At 42.0% G+C, this 24,120-nt stretch overlaps 2 protein-coding genes across 2 annotated transcripts; one reads left to right on the top strand and one right to left on the bottom strand.

Annotated features, from left to right (window-relative positions):
- Window positions 1–2,370: 2,370 nt before the first annotated feature.
- mmd (monocyte to macrophage differentiation-associated) lies at window positions 2,371–7,654 on the top strand. Its single transcript, XM_085404736.1, has 7 exons — window positions 2,371–2,815; window positions 3,822–3,903; window positions 4,006–4,166; window positions 5,242–5,316; window positions 5,412–5,513; window positions 5,847–5,916; window positions 6,656–7,654. The coding sequence occupies exons 1-7, from the start codon at window positions 2,649–2,651 to the stop codon at window positions 6,857–6,859; spliced, it is 861 nt and encodes a 286-aa protein (XP_085260862.1). The 5' UTR covers window positions 2,371–2,648; the 3' UTR covers window positions 6,860–7,654.
- A 2,106-nt stretch (window positions 7,655–9,760) lies between these two features.
- hlfa (HLF transcription factor, PAR bZIP family member a) lies at window positions 9,761–22,231 on the bottom strand. The gene is made up of 4 exons (XM_085404735.1): window positions 21,864–22,231; window positions 20,552–20,911; window positions 14,111–14,313; window positions 9,761–13,281 (listed from the first exon to the last, which is right to left on the bottom strand). Exons 1-4 carry the CDS (start codon window positions 21,976–21,978, stop codon window positions 13,066–13,068), a joined length of 894 nt encoding a protein of 297 aa, XP_085260861.1. The 5' UTR covers window positions 21,979–22,231; the 3' UTR covers window positions 9,761–13,065.
- Between the last annotated feature and the right edge of the window lie 1,889 nt (window positions 22,232–24,120).

Here is a 24,120-nt window from a genome sequence, read left to right as displayed (position 1 = left end):
TTTGTTAGTGTAATAATGTAATCGCTCTTTATCACAATCATTCTGACGGCTGGGTAAATCCTGCTCTAACAGGTGTGTCAGTGCTAACAGGACAGAAGTAACGCATCACAATCTAATTGCAGGTCCTTTGGAATAATTTCACATATATGGAGAAGTTTGTATAAAGGCTTTTAGGTCTCCAGCGTGAGCTTCATGACTCAGTGAAACATAAGCTACTTCATTCTCTGACTGGGCTGTTGTTGGTCGAGCTGCACCGGAGGCGAAGTATTTCCACGAGACAATAAAATGCAAAGTAAAATGACCATTTGGTTCCTTTGCTTTGATCCCTATAAAACTTTTCATCTTAATTCTGATTAAATCATTGAATAACTCTCAAATTCAGTTTGAGAAGAAGTCGATCAAACCAATTAAAAAAGATACAGTCTGATATATGATAAAAGATAACAAATAACTAGTGCTGGACTCTGCAGTTCTTCTGGGCTTTTGTGAGTGAGTTTCAGGCCATTGTTTAGCTTTCTAGTCCATACTTTTACTCTTCAAGTTAATAGTCTTTTTTTTTTCAAATGCAACAGTCACTTATTTACAGAGCACCTGATGATTGTACTTGATCGTGTAGCAGCTGAGGAAGAATGTGACCAAAACAGAGCTAAAGGAGAGTAAACAGAAGGCTGGAAATGTGACTCAAGAGACTGATAATGATAGTTTCGAACTGTAAATGAACACAACACCTCAAATTAATTCGTTAATTATTGGTTTGTTTTAGTCGAGATAGGAGGAAAATACAAATCTGCTTGATTTTCCTGAACTGTAGGGCTTTGGTGAAGCACTGGGTGTTGTTTTCCGTGACAATAGTATTGGAAGCAGTAAGATGAGGTTGCAGCTTTAAATCCAGTCACTGCCCTCATGGTGACAGGAGTAGGTGCAAATTGATACAGCTGCTCCTGCGATTCAAGAGTGCAGGTTACACAGCAGGGAAACTCCATCCAGCTGAGAAGGTGATCAGTGCAAGTGAGACACAGACAGACCTGGACTGTTTAGGGACAGGAAGCTACTCTAGGCTGCTGTGACAGGCTGCCACCTGCAGCTCTCAGGCCAGTGTCAACTAAGAGAGAAACCGAACAGAAGAAGACATTGTCCTTTGACACATGGCCTCTGGCACTCTCCCATTGTCTGTGCCAACGTCCTTTTTAAAACTCAACCAAGCACAATGAGCCGTTTGTCTTTGTCTGGATCAATCCTATTCTCTGCCCTCGCTGGTGTAGTAACTGCTGTGTGCTGATTTTTATTTACAGTGACAGGCTACACCCAAGAGGGGTGTACAATTTCCAATGTGCAATATAACCAGATTTTTGTGGTGTTTGCTAAAAATATTCAAATTCTTTGAGCTATAAAACATTCGTAGACAGAGAAGATGGTACGAATGCTCTGAGGCTAAAACTGCACGGCGTGAACTTCATTAATCCGAAGGATTTCACTTCAGTCTTACATAAACACTCTCACAGCTCTCTTATAGCTAAGGGGCACTGGTCAAGTTGTGGTGCTATTATGTAACAAGGCTGTCACAGTGTGATACTGTGTGTAGTTCACTCTCTGCTTGTGTGAGTCAGTCTGCTGCTGCATAAACTCGTGCTGCACCATAAGAAACTTTTAAGATAAAGCGGCCCATTTTTCATGTTTTAAGCCTACTGTAAAATCCGTCATATGATTAATATCTGCAAAAAGAAGCTGAAACTGAGTTAAAGCATTACATGCTAAGATTTCATGGTGACTGTATACTGTAGGGACAACAACAGTGATATGTACCACATCCCCATCTTAGAAGATCTTCCCACAGAGCTTGTTTTGCTTACTAGAACAGCAGCAGACTACTGAGTGTGCACAGCCTGGCATATTTTAGGAAACTTAGAAATCACTCTTGTTTTAATTTGCAGGAAGTCAGTTAAAAATTAAACAAATCAAATAATGGTTAGGAAACCATTGTTCCCATATTTACAAAGTTTAACGTCAAAGGTCAAACAGTTCCTAATAAACTGAAGTTTAATGATGATGGACAGCAGCCGGAAATCTTTGCAAACTATTAAAAAACTATTAAAAGTGCTGGTAAATCATTAATTAACTTTCAATTGAGCCTTATGCATCTTAGAAGGTGAAAAGACTAATTGTGTTTTATTACTATCCTTTCAACCGTCATTGCCATAAACTGTGCCATTGTCACTATTTTAACTGTCAACCAAAAATGACACATCCCTCTACAGGATCCCGCCCACCTGAGATCTGATTGGTCGTTTTCCGACGTCGTTGCTCTTCATTGGCTCATGCCGTGCCACTCAGCATCTCACCACTGCTGTGACTCTGTGCAGCTCAAAAAGAAATCATATTTTTTGTAGAGCGGATCAGCGGGTAGCAGCTCGTCTTTGGCCGGCGGGGTTGCTTATTTGCGGGGGTGTTTTTAGTTTGTCTTGGCTGCCACGGGGTGCTTATGGATCTTTATTGCGTAAAGAAGAGGGAGTGAGTCAGTATTTGCTGCAGAATGGTATTACGAAAAAGACTAAAATGGTGCCTTTGCAGCAGGGGTATTAATTTTGCCGGTGCCTTGTAGCCGTAGTGCAAGTTAGCTTATGAACAGCAGAACGTTAGCCGACTAGCTAATGCTAGGCCTTTCGTTTCCTTTGGCTTGTCAGGACAGTTTATTGTTTTATCCCTCCCTCTTTAAAGCTGGGCTTTTGCTCTTTACTTTGCTGGCTGTGGTCCATTTTTCGTTGCTTCCCGCGGTTAAAAAAGACACCGGAATGAAGCGTGTGAACAGCTTTCAGAGGTAAGCGGAAATCTGAAAAACGAGAAATGCTGTTTTGGTTGTGCCTGGATGAGATTGGAGAAAAAACAGGGAGATTTCAACGCTACATACTTTTATAAAGCACTCAGTGTTTAGGTTCCTCTTTCTACTGGCCGTTAGCAAAGCGCTGTTTTAGACAAACGAAAGGAACTTTCACTTTAAATATCGAAACGTTTAAATTTTAACAAACTGGCGCTAAACTGTGATTTAAAATTAATAATTCAGTCTACGAGTGATAATAAATTATTTTTCGAACATTGATTTTAAAAAAGTGCTTCATTTTCTGGCCTCGACTTACATCTTACACTTAATCTTAATTAAATATCTTAATCTTTTGGTTCGGAGACAGTAAAATAAGCTAATGGCAGATGTTGTTGTTAATTCTAGACTATTTAATATGATCACACTGAGCCACTGTTTATAATGATTTGGTTTATTTTTTAAATAAAGTTTAAAACAAAATCATAATTTACTTGAAACTGTGTACAGACTTTTTTCAGTGCAGGAGAGTAAGTGTGATTTGAGCAGTATTTGCATTTTTCAGTGTTCAGAAAAATATATTTCAAAGCATTAAATGTGAGAATATTGTTGTTCATCTGTCTGCTGGTATTTCTTTTTTTGTACTTGGAAGGTAGGATAGCTCTAATGATAAGAATAAAGGCCAGGCACATATATAAGCACATATACAACATGTAACCTATGTTAATTGTTTTGCACGGGTTGTGTAATATGTGATGTTAGAATGAATAAATAAATGTACATAAATATTCAAAAAATCAGTGTACGCATATTGTCTAGATAAAGTTCTTCTTTTGGATGCTTTTGTTTTTAGGGACATCCACAGCTCAAACTTTGTCTCCACCTGAGCTGTCCCTCTGATGTAATTAAATTCCTCTCTTAAAGCGCAGATACTGAAGGGTGGGTTTGTTGGTGAGGTGCCGTGGGGTCTTTTAATGTTTTTTTCTGTTTGTTTTTGTGTGTGTTTCAGGTTCATGAACAGACGGGCCTCTGCAAACTGCCGCTACCAGCCTACCTGCTATGAGCATGCTGCAAACTTTTACACCCATGCAGTGAGTGGCTCCAAACTGTTTAGGCCTCCGTGTAATTTCACAGTTGCTCTTTAACTGTCTTAATAATTTATTTATTCTGTGATTTCTCCCTCATCCTTGCAGCTCCTCATCGTGCCAGCCTTCGTGGGGATGACGCTGCTGCACTGTCTGTCGGACAACCGCTGGGAGAGGATCACGGCCTGGGTGTACGGCATGGGCCTGTGTGCCCTCTTCCTCGTCTCCACCGTGTTTCATATCATCACCTGGAAGAAGAGTCACATGAGGTGAGGACTGAAGCATTAATAAGCACTCAGGCAGAAGATTCATGCCAGAAATACTGGTGGGTGTGTGTGTTTTTGTGTTAGTTTTGTTCCAGTGTTTCCAAAGTGGAGCGTTTAGTCTGCACAGGCTCTTTTCTTTTTGGAAATTGCCCACATTCTCTGTGCCATTTCTCTGACTTCCTGTCCTCATCATCTGCTTCGTGCATCCATTTAAAAAAAAATAAATCTGGTGCTATTTTAAGTGATGCAAAGCAGACGGACCCTTATGGCCCACTTCTAATCTGTGCTTGAGGTCATCTCATGGAATTTCAAGTATTACCTTGAGTGACTGTTCTAATAAAAGCTTTCATACATACGATCAGTCTCCGGATATCGTGAGCTTTTTGGAAAAGACACATTTGGACAGTCCTTTGTTTTCTTGTTATTAAATAATTAAAATATGATGATGATATTTGGTGTGAGCTAAATGAATAAAATCAACATTCTTTGTTGCTTTGCTTTCACAAATACTTTGTTGCTTTTAGGTAGATATACGCTGCCATCTTTCTTCTCATCCATCGGCCATTTTTCTGTCATTCTATCATTTTTGATCACTGCGCAGGACATAATGCTACATATTCAGACGCCGCTGCGAATTACAACATTACTGTGTATCGAGTAATGCTTTCGTTAGCGTGTTCTTTCCATTTCATTATTTCTTTTGCTTTTTTTAAAATCATGTGAGTGGGTGTGGCGCTTCTCATACTTTGATACTGTGAAATGTTGACCTGTTATGGTGACTCGTATGTCCCATCTTCTTTTGTTTACCTTTAGCGTGTTAGCAAATTCACTTTGTTTGCATTTGCGTCACGCTGCAGACAAATGACCTGCGACCTCATTGTTTTTTTTTTTGTTTGTTTTTTTGTGGTTCTTTGTCTGTCCTGCTCAGACAATAATTTCCATACACTTGCAAATTACTCACTGCTGGTATGGAAACACAATCTCACGTCCTGTTAGGCAGAAATGTTTCTGCCTAAGTGGGCATGAAAATGATGGTTGTTGAGGAAAACGGCATAAACCTGAGTGTCGTCTGTTTCAGGTCAGTGGAGCATTGCTTTCACATGTGTGACAGAGTGGTCATCTATTTCTTCATTGCTGCCTCCTACACACCTTGGTGAGTGTCAGACAGACAGCATGATATACTCCCCTGGACCTGAGTCATACACGGAGATCTAACTTGATCTAATTTGGATTTTCATCTTTATTCAGGTTGAACCTGCGTGAACTGGGCCCCCTCGCAGCACACATGCGCTGGTTTGTGTGGCTCATGGCTGCTGCTGGAACCATTTATGTCTTCAACTACCATGAAAAGTGAGCTCGCAAAGTGTTTTTCACTCTTCATTCGTTTTTTTACATTTTATTGAGAAAGCCAGGAAAGAAAAATCACAATAGCTAGAAATGTCTTTCTGTGTTAGTCTGAAGTAACCACAGTGCTTCGAAACTCTTCCCTGGATACAAAACACGTCTCAAAACTCTACACTCATGCCCGAAAATCCGTTTTCCTCATGATTTCACTTTGTCACATCCTCCAAACGCCGCCTGTGTCAGATCTGATCATCTCCCTGCCTTGCTTGTGTTTCACTTTTCCTTTGCATGGCACAGACCTCGTAAACACACACTTTCCCCCCTTTTTTGCCTCCACAGGTATAAACTCGTTGAGCTGGCCTTCTATTTGTCGATGGGATTTTTTCCCGCATCTGTGGTGACATCAATGGTAATATATATTTTTATTAATACAAGCACAATCACATTCAGCTTAATTCTTAAACCCTCACATCACTTCTTCATCTCAGCCGATAAACCGAACATCTGCAGGGTGGAGCTGTTAGCAGTGTGTCTTACTTCCTCTTTAGGGTGTTTGACAAGAGTTCACAGAAAACAAACGATGCATTTAAAGTTTTCTTTGTGATTTAATGATTCATATAAAACGATTCAGAGCTGAAAAATAATTTTTGAATCCTGCTGTGGCGCCTCGTCTTTGTTTTAATCTCTGCTTCTACTGGTCTCAGTGGAAATAGCAGCCACACATCTCAGTAATCCTTTTCTGTGCATGCTGCATGTTTTATTGTTAATATTTTGCAGGATTTTGTGGTGCTTTGGTGGTTTGTGTGCACTTTCTGATATTTCATTATGTCCATTGGCTCCTGTTATGTCCTGCACACTTTACTTGGGTTAGCTGCTCAGGTGTAGCAAATCATTCTTGCAAAGTTATTTTCGACTTTGTCTTCCGTCTGTGAAAACGGCGCCGTCCACGATGCGCTTACAAAAAACGGTTTACTCAATCTCATTTTGAGGGTTCAGCTGCTACAAACCAGCTGCCCGATTCTTCCTACCGACCTGCTCACTGGTCAGGTTGTAACGATTCAACCAATCAGTGCACAGTCAGCAATGTGTTTTAAACAGTAATGTTTAATGAATATGTTACATGTATCCATTTTTGTGTGTTTTTGCAGAGCAACACAGACGGTCTTCAGGAGCTGGCCTGTGGAGGACTCATCTACTGCCTCGGTGTCTTCTTCTTCAAGAGCGATGGCGTCATCCCATTCGCCCACGCCATCTGGCACATGTTCGTGGCGCTGGCGGCGGCAGTGCACTACTACGCCATCTGGAAGTACCTCTACAACGCTCCCAGCTCAGACACCCTCCTCGACTCGTGACCGCGACCCCAGACAGGGCGCTTCCCGTCCCGTCACCCTCGTGCTCTCGCACCGAGCGCGGGGCGACTCCCTCGACTGCCCGCTGAAGCTGCAACGACAGCCGTAAGGTTTACGAAAACAATGACCGTGAATTGTTTACTGTTTTCTAACAAGGAAAACAGATTTTTAAGCCAATGAAGAAAAGCTACTTTATAGCCGTTTTGTAAAAATAAAAACAAATCCTTTGACAGTCAGGAAGGGAATTTTGAACTTTTACACTTGCTGTTGACCTTGGCACATTCATAAATATTTGAAAGAGTATTTGAGAAATTTGATAGCCGTCTTTTGTATCACTTGAAGTCAGTCACATTCCACTTTGGGGGTTATTTGAGTGTCAAAACTCGGAGATTGATCAGTTTCAGTGTTTTGAACATGAGGGAGGATATCGAATGAGGTGCTAAATATCCACTCTGATCAGTAGCTCTTATATGATGTTATATCAGACGTTAGTGTTAATGTAGGAGCTGAATTTAACTTTTATTTAACAGAAGCCAAAGGTCTGTAATGTTGTCTAAACTGAAGCATTCCTTCAAATGGAAAACTGATTTAAACTTGATCAAACAAGAAGCAAAGTAGTGATCTAACCACACGTTCAATGCCAAACAAGCCGACATTGAAAACTCTTCTCAGTAGTTACACATGTACAGTGTGTAGAGCCGCTCAGTGCTTCAGTGTATTCTGCTGGTAACGTTTTGTGAACACATGGAGTTGTTTTTGTTTTTTTGCTTTCTGTAAAGTTACAGTGATGTTTTAAATCCATCTGATTCACATTTGCACTTTTTTGGTCTAATGCACAGCGCTTTGTTTCTGTGACCAGATGCAGTTTTCAGAGAACCACTGTTTCTTTTCTAAGTAGTTGGCGCCCCCTGCTGGTGGGCAGGCGTAATGAAAGCGACTCATGCTATTTCAGTTTGACTCGGGCAAGGTGGGATTTTTGGTAATGAGCCAAACCATGAGAGAGAAATCAGGTGAGGTGGATAAAGGAGACAGAATGATTTTTTTTTTCTCCACTTTTTCTGTAATGTGAACAGTGTTTGTATGCACGACCTTTGTACTGTGGTCCAGTATTACATTTGTTTCCACTGACTGCTCAGGTTTGAGCAGCGTTCCCCGTCTGCAGTCTTTGGAAGGGTCTGATCAGTGGGGAAATCCTCGTGTTCCTGTCTTTGTCTCATGCTGCTGGTTTTGTAAATTAGCTTCACGGCTCCTGATTTGTACAGTTATAATCCTGTTGCTTTCCTCTTAGTGATGTCTGGAGCTGAATGATTTCCTTAACCACTGTTTTGTAATGTTTGTACATTCTCTTCTTTGCTCTGTTAATGACATGCTCCTGGCCTTTGCAGGGGAAACAAAATTCTTCTCATATCTTCTGTTGGCTGTTAACGGTGCTGCATAACCACGAAAGCTTCTCCACCTTTCTGATGTGAGAATAAAAAACCGAGGAAACCCTACGTCTGCATCTCTTTCAGGTTTTCTCCTAAATTCACTTTGCAATGACTGTGTCTGTGTCTAATCCAGCTCTCATTAGACGCTCCATACAAAAGAAACTAGAATCTGCCTTTATTGAGTTTCTAAGAGGATTTAGACGAGCACATCTCAGGCTCTTCATTTAGGCTGCTGCTGGGTTTTTTTAATATCCCTCTACAACAGAGAAATATGTAATTCTGCTTTAACAAGAAAGCCCCAGAGTCTGCTTAATTATTCGTTATATTATATTCAGCGCTAATGTCACAACTTTTACTTCTTTGTGGTACAAATATATTTTTGGTAGTGAGTGTCAAGCCTGATTTATACACTTTTAAACTTATTAATTTAAACTTTTATGATCATAATTTTAAAAAGTGATTCAAGGCCCTGAAGCACGAATCCAAACAGGATTCAGTATTCGGTGTGATATTTACATTACTTTGCGTTTCTTTCAATAACGATAGGATAATTGTGTTTTTTAGACACAAAGCATCATTTCTCTTCACACAAAGCAGGAAATATCTCTGAGGTTACCATCCTGTGATCCCACTGGTCCATCTACTGGGTGATTTACATTCCCACCCTCACCTACAGCCACGAGCTGCAGCTGTTGACCCAAGGAATCAGATCGTGGCTCGAAGAGGATGAGTTGAGCCTCCGCCGACGAGTGTCTGCGATTATGGGAAGTGCTCAGACTGGAGTCTCTTTTTGGCCTTTTTCAGTTTTATTAGATAAGTGAAGAAACGACAGGAAAACGAGGACAGACAGGTAGCAAAGGGCTGCGGGTCGGACTCGGAACGGCCGTTCTCAGCACTATGACATGTGGGCGTCCTCTCAACGCACCCAGTTAAACCGGCACCCCATAGTGGAAACTTCTGAACACATTAAGGAAAAACTGATTCTTCAGATTAAGTAAATGAAGGTTGTATATGCTCACACAGCACGTATTGAGTGCTTTTGAAGAGAAGATTGATGTGCAGTTCAGTTTACTTTAAAAACTACTCATCCATCCTTTTCTAGTTTTATTTTAATAAATATTTAACCGATTGAGTTAATTAGTTTCTCAGTTTTACTGGATTTTCAGGGCAGTTACTGGATCATCATGGCTTCCTGTTTTGTGTGCCAGTTTTTTTTTTTTTTAAAAATAAGGATGCTGACACAAAAAAAAAAGCAAATTGACTGTCACACTGTTCGCAGCCAGCTCAAATGTGATTGGTCAACAATCACGTCCCTGTCTGATGCTTTTCATGTCAGGCACAAAAAAAGATATAAAAGTCACAAATTAACATCAGAAAACACATTTTTAATAACGAGTCTGACCCAGAGTTCAGTGCCACACGGACTCTTACCAAACGTCTGCGATCTTTTGTAATCGGGCAGAAAAATACGACAAAGCAGAAAAGCACTGGGATTTTATTAGACACTACAATGTACAGAGACAGAGGCTGAGGGCTGAACAGCACAAGTAAATGTTATGCATCCATTCCATGACAAGCAAGACCGAGTACTCTAAGCCGCACACTCTGAAACAGTCTTTTGGTGTTGCCATGAATACAATGGTTACAGTTCTGGTGTAATGTCCAAAATAAGACATGAGAGAGTTATTAGTATATATAATGTGTAGATATTTTGATGCACTAAGAAGCCCTTCAGTGCAGATCTGAACTTATCCGAGTGGCGCTGCGATGAAAACTACATTGCTGAGAGACTGGGAAACAGTCGGTGTATTCAAGGCACTGGAATAGACTCAGGATTATGGATAACATTTCCGGGTGAGGTAGTGAAATCACTTGACAGTGAGGTCATTTTGGGATACACGTGGGTTCATTATTGGCTTTCTCCTGTATTTATATATACACGCACGGCATACGATTTCATAGAAAGGTGCTCCGGAGATTCTGGAGGCATCGTTCCAGTCTTTACCGCAAACTCTGTTTACGCTCTCCCGTGTGCCTGTGCAGCTAGGATGGAGAAGGAAACGTCTAAAGCGCTGAAGCACTGAGATGATAGTTTACAGTTACAAAATAATCATTTTACATCGCGCACGCCTTTGGATCAGATAGATTACGTTCAACAGACTCTGGTGCTGAGGCTGGAATGTGTGAGTTTTGTTTTACTGGGCGGATATCAGCCTTTTTTGGGGTCGTTCCTTTTTTCTTCCAACTTCGTAAAGAACAAAATGGAAATTCACGACTAAAATTTCAACACGTCACCACAAACATAACAAGTCCAGGGATGCCAGTAAGAAAATAAAATCATTTACTCAAATCAAAGTTCTGTTTACCAATTATAGAGATTTACTTACTTTCAAAATGCAAATAGATAAATTAGACTTTAACCTACTAAAATGTGAGTTGTGCAGGAATGTAACATTATTCATGTGGAAAATGGCATACGTGCTGGATTACATGAATAATTCCGTATTTGGGAATATCATCTCCAATACTCCAGCACATAAAACCACAAACTGAGTTTATTACGTGTAGAAAAACAAGGATAAGGACCAAAAAAAGTGGTGGGTGGTAATTTTGTTACCAGATGATCCACTGCAGAAAAATTCCATTAATTTCATTTTAATGCTGGCACATCTGAACTTCCATACAATAAGCTGAAGCTTCAGCATTGGACTGAATGCTCGGAAATTTCTACACTACAACAACGTTGTAGATCTTCACTGTCAGCCTTTGTTTAAAGAAGAAGAAGAAAAAAAAAAAGCTTCTCGGTGTCTATCACTCAGGTTCGGGACACGTTACAAGTGCATTGGCCAAAAGGAACCAATCGCACGGAGCAGCAAGAGTAACCAGCGACAGATTTCCCTTCCTTCATAGTAACTTCATCCCATCGAAGAAGAAAACCAACGAGCTGTGTGAAGCGTTTCATTATGTAGCAGGAAATTCAATTAAAAGCTTGCTCACGGGCAGCTTCGGATCCCCGGGGAGGCTGTGACGCTAACCGCGGTGAACGTGCGCGGGCCCAAATCTCTCTTCTGAACCGCATTTGCTTCTTTTGAGTTACATGAGATTTATATGGGAGCCTAAACGTGGCACCTGCACAAACCAGAGTGTCATAATAATAACGATGCCTGGGAGCTTTTTGGGTGCCGCTGGATGTCCACAAATCTCTGTAAATCTACCACATCCTACCTGTTACAGAATATCAAAATACCAGTATATGCATTTGTCTTTGAGTTATACATTTGTATTCTTTAATTATTTTCTGGATCTGTTGTGCCTTTAAAATACACAGTTCAGTAATGTATAGGAAAAATACTGTACAAAAAGAACAACTTATAGAATAGGTCTATATAAACATATCTCTTGTAACCAATATATCATCTCTGTTGTGAATCGTTTGGTCTGCAGTAAACAAATCGATTGAGTTAACCACAGTATTGGACAACACCATCCAACTCTTTTTGTCAACACCTTTTACATTCATACAGCCATCTTTAAAAGAAGGCAAACATAGAGCTATGAGGAGAGACTACAGACATCTGGATTGATTTCTAAAGTAAAAACACTCATATTAATCATGCTAAGTTGAACAGAAGCAAAAAAAATCGACAACTTTCCAAAAACAAAACAAAAAAAAGGAAAAAAAAAGGGAGAAAATAACCGCAAAGAGCTTTTCATTCTGTCAAAGAAATCATGCTTAAATCTGAAAAACAAGGAGGCTAAATAACATCAATGTCAAGAGTAGTATTAATACTAACAATTATATCAACAGAAATATATATGTATATATATATTTTTTTTTCTCAAAACAACAATCTTCCATCTGAGAAATAAAAGGTAGATAAATATGAGTTAGAGGAAATTGAGCGAGTGGAAACATTGCACTGGATCAGATTGTGAGACACGCATTAGTGCAGATGTCAACTAACGTTAGCTTAGTTAACGAGCTAGGATGCAATGTGGAGAGAAGGCGGAGCTAGGAGATGCTTGTGTCGGGTTAGCGGTGGACAGGAATTATTGCTCAGTGTCCGAGAGAGATGAAGGAAAGAAAAATGGGCATGACTGCAGAGGAAGAGACATGTTTTCTTTACGTAGGGGGGGGCGGAGTTACCCAACTAAAATACAACATGAACAAAAAAAAAAGAGATGATGTTGTTAACAGAAGAAGACAACTTTAACAGGGCTTAAAAAACAAAAACAAAACGCAAGTTTGAAGCAGGAAGCGGGCGCTTAAGCTCGTTACGGGGACACGAAGAAGAAAGGAAATGACAGTTTTCAGTCCTGATGTCACGTATAAAATCGGTATGAAAGTGAACAACAAACATGGCATCACTTCTCAAAAGGTGGAAGGTAGCGGGCGGGGGGATTCAGCTGGTGGGTTGGCTCATGACTCCTCACAGTACATTAAAGTGGGAAGTATGCAGGTGTAAATATATATATATCATTATCCATGTATATGTATATATATTTAGTCAAACAATGTGTACAGAAATTAAAAGAAGGTACAGACAAATTGAAGCTTATGATAGAAGTCAAAAATACCAGAATCATACAGGTGTGTGTTGGTGTGGGAGGAGAAGGGGCTCAAGGGCCAGGGGGTACTGGGGGGGGGATTCAGTGCCACCAAAAGAGACACATTGTCCTTCAAATTCGAGGGGAAGGGAGGTCTGGGGAGTAGAGTGGGTGTCAGGTGGAAGGAGGGGGCATGGTGGTGGTGCTGGATGGGCAGGGTGGGGATTTGAGGGCTCACAGGGGCCCGTGCCGGGTCTCGTATTTAGCCAGAACGTTCTTGCAGCGGCCCAGCTCCTTCCTCAAGTCCGCTACCTCCAGGCGGAGAGCGGCGTTCTCCTTCTCCAGGAAGGAGGCGCGGATGGCAATCTGGTTCTCCTTCAGCCGCCGGGCGTCCCTTGACCGCTTGGCTGCCACGTTGTTCTTTCTGCGCCGGGCCCAGTACTTATCATCCTGCGGAGAACAGTGGGGACAGGATGGGGAGGTCAAGAGTCTGAGCTAAAAAAAACAGTAAACACAGCTCTGAATGTGATGCCTGTTCCCGATCCATCCACTAGGGGGAGACAGTGATTTATTCTAACTGCTGAAAGCTTATGCTTTTCCTTATTTTCTGTCATTTGTACACAGTTAAAAGGGTGAATGCTCATATTTAACGTGCTCACAAATAATGATGCTCTAAACACTAAAGTTTTAGTACCTTTTCCTACTTTTGGCTCTGTATGATGTCATAAATAGGGGACATTCCTAATATAGTTGTCTCGAGCATACCTCTCTGTGAGCGAGAACAGAAACACGTTACTGTTCGAATTATAGTTGTTTTGTTTTGCTGCACATGCACGACTCATACATGCATCACTTACACCGTTAGTGCAGACTTACAGATTTCATGTGTATTCCTTTTCAGTGAAATAATTATTCATAAGTATGGTTGGGGAAACAAATGGGGGCTCATCCGGGATTTAGGTGTAAACCCTGCAAAATCGCTACGCTCAATAAATTTTAAATGATCCCCAGTCCCACATTTCAAATGCAAAACCCTTTTTTTAATTGATATATAAATATTATCTCCAACTTGAATGTAGCCATTATCTTTGTTTTTTTTGCATGACTTGAATTTAAGAACACAGATTGTTTTGCTTATAGTTCAAAAGTCTTCCTCCCCCTCATTGTTTAACTTGCTTCAGACTCTCGCATTCTTACATAACGGCATTTCAGCCAGAACATGAAATCTGATCTCACACGGCTATAAACACAAACACAAAGAGACGGAGCAGCGGGTCACCTTCAGGTCCTCGGGGATGAAGACCTTGCGGGCTTTTTTGATCATCGGCTGTGGCTTCAGCTCTTCGGCAGAGAACTTGCGTTTCCTCGGATCAAACATCTCCTGGCCCGGCACGCTGGACAGAGCCAGGTCTGCTGGGTCGGGGTCATAGGTCACGGGCACCTGAATGGACTCTGGGTCGATGGGGCTGGGGGTGTCCCGGGCTGAGGACAAAAGACACATTAGCTGTCAGTAAGTGCACAGAAGCATGCAATTCTCTCAGCAAGAGCTACATGTTGAAAGCCTTTCGTGATTTGAAATCAGCAGGACCTAAACAATAAGCACCTCTAATTTTGGCAGAAGCAGCGCCCTTAAGGTTCTGAGTTGTACTTCTATTTAAAGAAAGCAGCGAGGCAACACGGGTGAGGCCCAATCAGCAGCTCTAAAGCTGGACCAAGGACAAAGGAGGACGCTCTTTCTCTCCTCTGAATGCACACATCTTAGAGCAGCAGGAGGAGACGTCAGGCTTTGACTTGAGGACAGGTGGCTACTTTTATAGAAGACAATCTTTGTGCCTCATTTGCCCAGCAGGTGGTGCAAGCACACAAGCTTTAAAAGGACAAAGAAACACACACACACACACACACACACACACACACACACACACACACACACACACACACACACACACACAGGCCTCACTTCTTACAAGACACGAAGACAAACAAGATCTACACGCTTATTATAATGAACTGTTAATACTGCTGATTTCACTGATTGTCTAGAGATCTCAAGGAAGTCAACTCTCAAACCATCTTGAAAGCTATCAGCAGCCCCCTCCCCCCATCTCTACCTGCCTGTCGTGTGAGACTTCTCCAACCAATCTCAAGCTGAGGGCCAACGAGTCCAGTTCGCTGAACATTTACTGAGTGATTCATCACATTAGCACTAATTAGTTTTGTGATTAAAAACCCCATTTGTATTCCCCACTTAGAAAAAAAAAAAAAAAAAAAACAGCGAATAAAGCGAGTCACAGCGGCCTACATTCCCACGAGCTGCCGATCCACTGGCAGCTCATACATCACGACCCAAATTGTTGGACTTGTGAGCGGCCATGGCCAATGAATGCTGCAGACCTTCATCCAGCGTGCACACAGTCGCACCGCTTTTTGGATGCCGTGGAGGTTTGAGAACACTTGCATTTAAAACAGAAACAGACTGAATCCTTGAGCTCACTCTGCATCTGTCTGCCCCTCAAGAGGCACCGTCCCAACCACAGGAAGTGACGGTTCCTTCATCACATGACAAGAAAACCTCGAGAGAGTGGCCACCCTGCTTCGGATTTCTCATAGAAAGTAAAAGGAAAACAACATTGAAGCAGGTTTGTTCGGAAAAAACGATGCAGGAGTATTAAAATGACCGATTATCAGCTCATAAATCTGAGGAAAAGGGAATTTCCTCTGGCATTTTTTCTGGGAATGGTTACAGTTGGATATCTTCAACCTCTTTATTAACTTTCTTGAAAATTCAGCATTAAACTTATTTGAAAAAACTGGAATTATATAATAAAAAAAGAACAGATTTAATACCAGCTTTTGATATGTCAACATATTTTTTGCTGTGGTCCCAAAATGTGGGCTGTAGCCCCCTGTTGGTCTATCATGGTATTGTGGGCTTTTTTATTTTATTTTTTATTCTCAATGTTATAATTATGAGTATAGATACTTAAAAAAACCCTCAATCTGAGATAAAGGCTGCGGGCTAGACAACGAGCAATACTGATGACCTGTTTGGTGAATAAGGTGTTTTTAATAATATCTTTTAGCAAGTCAACTAAGGTCGGGTCGGTAAGTAGAGTCACCGTTTCCAGAGTAGAGATACATCTGTCTGTAAGCTAAGATACAAATAGCTGAACTCTCTTCCACCACCATTCATAAACCGAGCCCTGCTGGAGAGCAAAGCCTCTTACCAACTAAAACTGGAGTTTGTCTGCCAACCTGCAAATACCCAACCTCACCCTAATCACCTTTACGAGCCACTGGGATCTCCTAATTACCAGAGTTACAACACAAGCCCGTTCATTGACCTGCAGTATCCTAAACTAATGGACCGCACATTCCAGGGGAGAGGAAGTAGTTGAATGTGGATGCACAAAATAGTTCCCTCCCTGACCAGGAAATCTAAAATTAACAAGGCATGAAAGGTAGTCTGTCTTATAAAAAGCTGTGGGAAAGCAGGATTGAGCTGAGAAATACCCGTGGAACTTGTTTTCCTTTGTGGACTTTATCTCTTTCGGTGCGCCGCTGGTTACAGGCTGTTGTCACGCTAAATGATCGTATCGAGCTTACTGTGAGTGTAATCATGTGGCTGCGTGGGTGATAACACGACGGTCGGCGATAAGCGGAGCTGGTGGTCATATCTGTGCGCGGGGATGGAAGTGCAGCAGAACTCTGACCTCGGAGTGACACGAGCCCAACAGCAGTCACTCGATACTGTGCAAAAGCGTTAAAGGCCACAAGTGCTGTTCCTCTATGTTGGCTTTAAATGATGCTTCTTTAAGCTGGCAGTCAAAACGTATTTGCATGACGTAAAAATCCTAGTGGCAAGGTAAAAAGAAATGCACCAACTCAAAACAAATTTGATTAAAGCGTCCTAAATCAGATATTAATTATACCTCTGGGCCATGGGGCTCCATTGGTGTCTAAAACTATTAAAATTACAGTGAAGCACCAAATTCCCTTAAGACCGTGCACCCACCCCACCCCGTTCATTATAATAAGTGCGTAGATTTTGTTTGTCTCCGTGTCTTGTAAGTCAACAGGACTTCATTCCTCGAGGGCACTCATGCAGGACGGGCTGGTCCTGCAGAGGAAAGCTACCATTTCCACAAGACCAGCGGAAACTGGCCACAACAACAAAGCGGAGAGATATTTTTCGCCACGGCTCATTTTCCCCCTCATCAAGCCACCTTTCATAACTTAGTGGAATGCGCCACAACACATCCTTTGACCCCTCCTAGATCTGACTTCCCCTTTGCCTCCTGCCAACGGTGTAGCAGAGTCCATCTTCTGAACCAACCGCTAGTTTGAGGAAAACCATCCCCCTCTCTTTTATTTGTTTGTTGCTTGTGATAACTTATCAGCTGCCTGTATCGCTAGACGACGGTGGCAGTGTGGCTGGTTAGACGAGACTAGACTCGCTGAGCTGGAACAATATTGCGCTCACGTGACCGAAGCACACCCGAGTCCATGTGATCTCTGCAGGGTACAGTCTGTGCCTTGGCTCTGAGTCCGAGGCTGTTTTAGAGCTGAGCCCGGCGAGGGAGGGGGAGGAAGACTGGACAGGAAGTGGACAGCATTGTAGGGAGGGAAGGAGAGGTGGGGAGCGTGAAAGTGAGAGTGAGTGAGAGACGGAGGGAGGAGGAGACAAGAGAAGCGGGCAGGTTTCATGCCGTGACAAGCTCCTGTTTGCAGCTCAGCGCTGCACACGGCGCCTGCATGTGTCCGTCACATGGCCCGGCATGCTGCAGGAAACCCCAGCCGCGTTCACGTGAGAGACAAATGTGAAGAGGCAGACAGAGACAGACCCAAGCAGAACACACACACCTACACACACACACATACGCATGTGTCTTTATGCACATGTGCACCCAGCCTCTAAGAAAAAACCCCATAAGGTACAGATGCACCTCCACTGAGTAAGGTTAGCTCCTCAAACTCTAGTCTGCACAACTTTCTATACAACCTAATGGATGATTTGTTAATTACCAGTTCAACTATAATCAATCAAAAATAAGCATTTAGTGTTTTCTGGTAATCAAATGTCAAAATGTGCTTGCACTGATACGTCACCCAATGTGAACCCTGTGTATGCCAGCATTTCCGCAAATAAAGCCGTCATGTTGCATGAACTTTAAGTTGGCTGACATTCAAAAACGCATTCAACTGCTCAAAGACTGTAAAATGGGTCAGCTATTGGTCACAGCAGAAATATGGACTGGAACCAGCCACTGGTCAAGCTGTTATTGGATAACTTGATATCGGGCCACAATTTCACAGCTGATGCATTCAAAGCGAAAACTTTACATCAAAGCACTCACAGCAACTTGCTTCTTTAAAAGTCATCATTAAACTGCTGCATAAACATTTTTCAAGAGGAAAAAACTTGACCCTCAAAAAAAATTATACAGTATACATACATACATACACACACATATATATACACACACATATATACACACACACACACATATATATATATATATACACATATATGTGTGTGTGTGTGTGTGTGTGTGTGTGTGTGTGTGTGTGTGTGTGTGTATATATATATATATATATATATATATATATATATATAAAATGATGTTATTAAGTCTATTCATTTGATTTTATTATAAATGGGAACAGGAAATGGTCTATATATAAATATAAAAAATAAAAATCACACTTTTCTAAATGTTTGCCTCGCTATTGTTGTCGTGCAAACACTGTGAAACTCACAGCCGACACCACAGAAACTTTGGCCAATTACAGCGTCAGAGAGAGCGCCACTATTAGTCACTTGCATCATGAAGAGATAGCAGTGTAAGCTATGTCAGCGCAAATGCTGAGAGGTGAAGGTCATAATATTTGGTTTTTATTACTGTTTTATGGATAGAAAGGCTTAAAAGGCAACAGGTGTTACAAATGTAACAGCTGGATATTTTATCGGGTTACCCAAAGATGCAGTTTTTTTGTTACTGATTCGACTTTTTGTGCCGCGAATGCGATCAAGTCTTTATTATGTCTTCTAGCTCTTCATCACACCATCTTTGAGCACTTAATCAGCATAAAGAACGACACAGATATCAATCAATGCCGATACTAATCATCGGCTTTCATATACATAACGAGGACGCAGTGGAACGTTTCAGTGTCTTTGTAAAAGCCACTTGGTCAATAAAATGTAGCTAATTAAACTTTCATTTGAACCTTCTTTGCCTGGACTTTCACCCCGATTGTTTCTTATCAACGCCTGGTAATATTTTGGTAGCTTTCCATGACCCAACTTGGTTCAAGAGCTAAGATTTGGTGCTGTGTAATGTATTTAGCATATTAGAGTAAAGCCAACACAATGCTGACAATACCTCATCAAGGTTTGTTCCTTCCTAATCTCCAAACTCAGAGGCACGACGCGCTGAGGGGGAGTTTTCTTTTCAGGTGCCAGTACAACAGCTGCGTAGCATTTATGTCGGGACTCTGTTTGCGGCTTTTAAGAAAAGAGTGATTTTATAGACGAGGAGTCGACCTTGACCCATCTGATGTCAGGCCAAATCACCAGTCATCCTCTATTATCATCCAAAGTCTTTGGTCAGATCAGTCCACGTTCATCCTGATTATCAGTTGTGTCATTGAAATATCACTCAAACTATTAGGCACTCACTTAATCAGGACGCCCCCACTTGAGCATCGAGTAACAAACATAAAGAACTTCTTGCTTCCCTTTAAATGCAGAGACCTCGCTCCGTTTACATTCGTACCGAAGGCCGGTCCTTTAAACTGACTTCAATCCTTCTGGTGTCTGGCGTAAAACCCAAACAGAATCTGGCAGCGCCTTAACAAACTCAGTCACACAGTTTAGCGCCTCCGCCTGAATGCAAACTGCCCACTTAATGTTAGCTCATTACGATAAAAGAAATCTTCCTGGATGAGGAGCTTTAGCTTATCAACACGTCACTGAAACGCTGGAGCTCTGCACCGAAACAAAACATGGTTCTAACACCTAAAATGCTTTGAGGATTTCATGCAACCAATAAAGAAATAATTAGACGGCACCTTAAAATTCATTCAAAAGTCACATCACCGAGCTGAAAAAAAGTATGTGTGCAAACTAAATGAAGCTCAGCAGTATGTAGTAGTCTCTGAGTCACATTTCTGAGTAATGTAAACAGCCGATGTCAGTGTTTGCCAAACCCAGCAGGGATTTATTCTGAATGAAGACGATGGAAACTAACTTTAAAAGGGTGAATCTGAAGGCAACAATACAACTTTAGAAACACAACACAGAAAACAACCATGACTAATGCCTGACACGGTTGGTGCGGGAAGATTTGTTCTGCTAATCGGAGCTTTGTGAATGAGATTGTACACCACCCTTGAACTTGAGCTTGCTTACAGGCGCTCCAAAGTTCAGTGCAGGGCTGTATAACAGGACTAAAGTGTGTCAGGGTGAATTTAAGGTGCGATGCAACGCTCCAATCAGGAGCTAAATGAGAAAACGCACAAGATATTGTTCTGTCTCAGTGTCCTGGCTGATAGTGCGTAAATGTGGCGAGAGTGTGCTTGCACCAGGTGAGCAAACAGGAGGACGGACCTCTCGAGGCCTCCGCCCCCCCACCCCGACACTGAAAGGGTACAACTAACTCACGTGGCCTCGAGTATTTCGAGGTGCATGATAGGCTCCACTGCATAGGCTGCCTACCTGCTGTGCTGGGGCTGTGGAGGCAGGTCTGAGGCGCCATGCCCGTGTGAACTGATGTGGTGGCACGGCTGCTGAGGTCAACCACGGAGGGCGTGGGCGGGGCAGGTGGCGGGGCCTGCTGCAGAGGGGCCTGCGGCGGCTGCGCCGTCTGCGGGGCCTGGTCGCTCTGGGCCGAGTTGGCGGGGATGCCGTTTTCCGACAGGAACTCCTCCAGGTCCATGTACTCCAGCTGAAAGTTGTCCCCATCGTAGGGCAGGGTCTTGTCCCAGAGGGTCGGGCCAAGGAAAGCCGACTGTGGATGGCTGGCTGCGCTGCTCTCATCGTCCAGCTTCTTCTCCTTCTCCTTGTCCTTCCCGAATCCTGCAAATGTTTGCACACAGTCATTTTATTGTCTTGCTTTATTGAGGGAAATCACGGGTCAGATCTTGGTTATAAATAGACAGGGTCTCATGTTAAAAAAAAGGGTCAGTTTAACCAATTTTCCAAAAAGGGACCAAATTAAACGATTAACCGAATTTAAAATACTTTATTTATCTGTGCAAGCACCAGATGTTAAAAATAACAAAAAAAATAATATGTTAACTTATTAAAACACGCCAATAAATTATTTCTGATGGGATTTCAGTGTGTCATCTTCCAATAATGTAAGCAACATTAAAAGTATTGGCTCCAAGTGTGCTGAAGCGGTGACAAAAGTCCAACATTTTACACCACAGACAAATAAAACCATAGAAATGCACATAGAAACCTGTAACTTGGATGGAATCACCTTTTAAAAATTAATAACCTGCTCTCCACTCATATTTAAATACATTTTCACTCAATGCATCCAAGAATCCAAACAGAGCGCAAACAGCAGCAGCTTCATAACGGAAACGACGCCCTCTATCGGCAGCCAGAGGTGGCGCTACTGTAAATCCCACAGAAGACGAGCGGGTTTAAAGGTTGCAGAAGGAGCCCGCAAGCTCAAAACGGCGCAGTCGGGAGCACATAGCGTGCAAATTAACACGCACTGCGCTAATTTACATGACAAGTACATGCTAAACAGCTCGAGCCAAAGTTCACGTCAACCTGTCAGTCAACTCACATTTAACAGATACGGACAGCGATCTGTGATAAATAACGTTACATCGACAAACGTCGTAAAAACGTTAACAGGAAAGTCACAGCTGATGGATTTAGCGAACCAGTGTCCTTCATCGCCTCCGATCTGTCAAATCTACGCACTGAATGACCACAACAGCCCGCACGTAAACACCACGGCCGAGAGTGCGCGCTCGCGGCTTCAAGTTTTGGCCCGGTTTAAACGTACCTTCATCGTGGTGGAAAGGCAGCTTCAGCGGATTCTCCAGCAGGGATTTCAGCACGCCGTGAGTCGGCGGCAGAAAAGTTGGGTTTATAGGAAGAGGTCTGGCCATTTTCTCCATATGTCTTGAAGGGCAATTTGAGAACAAAGCTCACAAAGACTTAAATTCCCCCCCCGAAAACAAAAGAAAAAGAGGCAACCGAACTCGCTGGCCGGTCCGTGAAGGTCCCGCGCAGGTGGAATAAACGACGCCGGTGCTCGGAGGGAGACGATAGGGTTCCGCGCAGCAGCAGGTCGGCGAGCGGCTGGCTGTCTGTCGTCGAGGGCGGCTGGCAAATAGCTGGAGGAGGAGGGCAGAGGGAGGAGTGTCGCTGTCAGAGCTCCTACACTCCTCCATCCATGTGCGGAGACGGATGCCGGTGACGTCAAAGCACCGGGAGGGCGGGGAGCGCGGCGCGTTCGGAAAAAAAAAGAAAAAAGATTTGCTTCAGAGGTGCGTTCAGTGACAGTCGGAAACATTGGCTTTAATCAAAGTACGTGTCTAGCAAGTACACATACATTTAGATTTACTTTTAATTATTTTTCAGTTTTTTAGGGGAAATATTAATATAGAGATTATTATAGTTTAAACTGGCATGTAAAAGTGTTATTTAACACTGCCTTTCAAAATATGATGAAATACATGTATAACGTATAACAGGATAGATCGTGTCCAGAAGAAGTCTGGCCCTGAGAGACCAAATGCACTGCAAAATAAGAAAATATCATAAAAAAATAAAAATGCTGCCAAGGCTCACAAAATACAGCAGAAGTAAAACCCAAAACTAACAGCTGTAGTAGAAAAATGCACCAAAAGCATCTTTTTCTTCCTCACAATCTTTTCAGCGCATTTCACTTCTGTCCATTGGATCTTTTGGTTTCTGTCACTTCCACAGCCGGTTTGTCACTTTATTGTCTCACCTAAATCATTGTGGTTTGTGCGCTTTTGCAGCATTTCTTTATTTGCTGGTGTTTTCTTAGGTTGGAGTCAATTTGAACTCTCAAAGCCACCAGAAGTTTATTACGTACATATTTATTTTACTAGGCCAAGCATCTTTGTCATAAAAGATTTTATGGAGATGAATAAAACCTTTTTATTATCTTATTTCACCCTGCCCTCTCACCGTAGTTGCAAAGAAATATACATACTACACTACAAAACCCCCAGATAGCCAAAGCACTATCCATAAAACTATGTAGAGGTCATTAAATATCTGTCTCCTTTGCCCCCCCCCCTCCCTGCCCCCCCTTAAAAAAAGAGAAGTTATTTCAGCACAACAAGGGCATTTTCCATGAATTGTTCCACAAGCGCTAGATCAGACTATCTGCAAAGCAAACAACTGCTCCAGGACTCCAGATTCTTGGAGATACCAGAAGTCACAATTTTAGCTGCTGGTTTTATTAAATGCCATTTTTGGAATGTGCATCACCAAAGAACAAACAAAATAAAATGAAAAATGCCTTAAAAATTGAGAAAATGTGACATCTCCCAGTATTATCTAACCTCGAGGAGGGTTCAGAGCCAGTTTTAAAGTCAGATCGAGAAATCTAGTCAATTATTAATGATTACATTTTAGAAATTGTTTGGGTTTTATTAGTTTTAATCGATGTTAATTAATTGATACATCTGTAACAGTAACTGTAACAGTTGGGAGAGGAAACGACTGGGAAATCTCTTTAATCCTAAATCAAAATTTAAAAAAAGCTCCTAGTAAAACATCTGAAAACAAGTTTGTAACTTTGTAGGTAAAAACTTCAACAATTTCAAGTTTCTCCCACAAAAAATGCAAAGAATTTGGGACTTTCTTTTATGCACAGTGCATACAATTATTAAAAGATTCAGAGAATATGGAGAGACCTCTTCAAGGAATGAACTAGGCTGTAAGGACCAGGCTGCAGGTCACTGCATAGAAACACAAACTTAGGAACACTTGAAAGTTAAAACTGTACCATGCAGAGAAAAATAGAAATATTAGACAGATTCAGAAAGACTCTACGGACGCTGTGTCCTCTAAAGAGAAGGACAATTGTCTGGCTTGTTATCGGCATGCAGTTCAAAAACGTTCAATGAGGTTTAAGCTAAGGCAGATAGAATAACTGTTCTACATATAAGTGAGGGTCCCATCAATGCTAAACGATCAGTTTCAAAGCAACATCCAGGATGTGCACAGTTAGCACGCTATGAACAACAAGGGTCAATTTTCATTTCTTGTCTTTGAACTTT

Source organism: Rhamphochromis longiceps, linkage group LG4 (genome assembly GCF_057381845.1).
Source record: "Rhamphochromis longiceps isolate RC_006_pf linkage group LG4, R_longiceps_female_GT1.1, whole genome shotgun sequence".
Classification (NCBI taxonomy): domain Eukaryota; kingdom Metazoa; phylum Chordata; class Actinopteri; order Cichliformes; family Cichlidae; genus Rhamphochromis; species Rhamphochromis longiceps.
The sequence above is the reverse complement of the archived record's forward strand: the minus strand, read 5'-3'. Positions and strand labels throughout refer to the sequence as shown.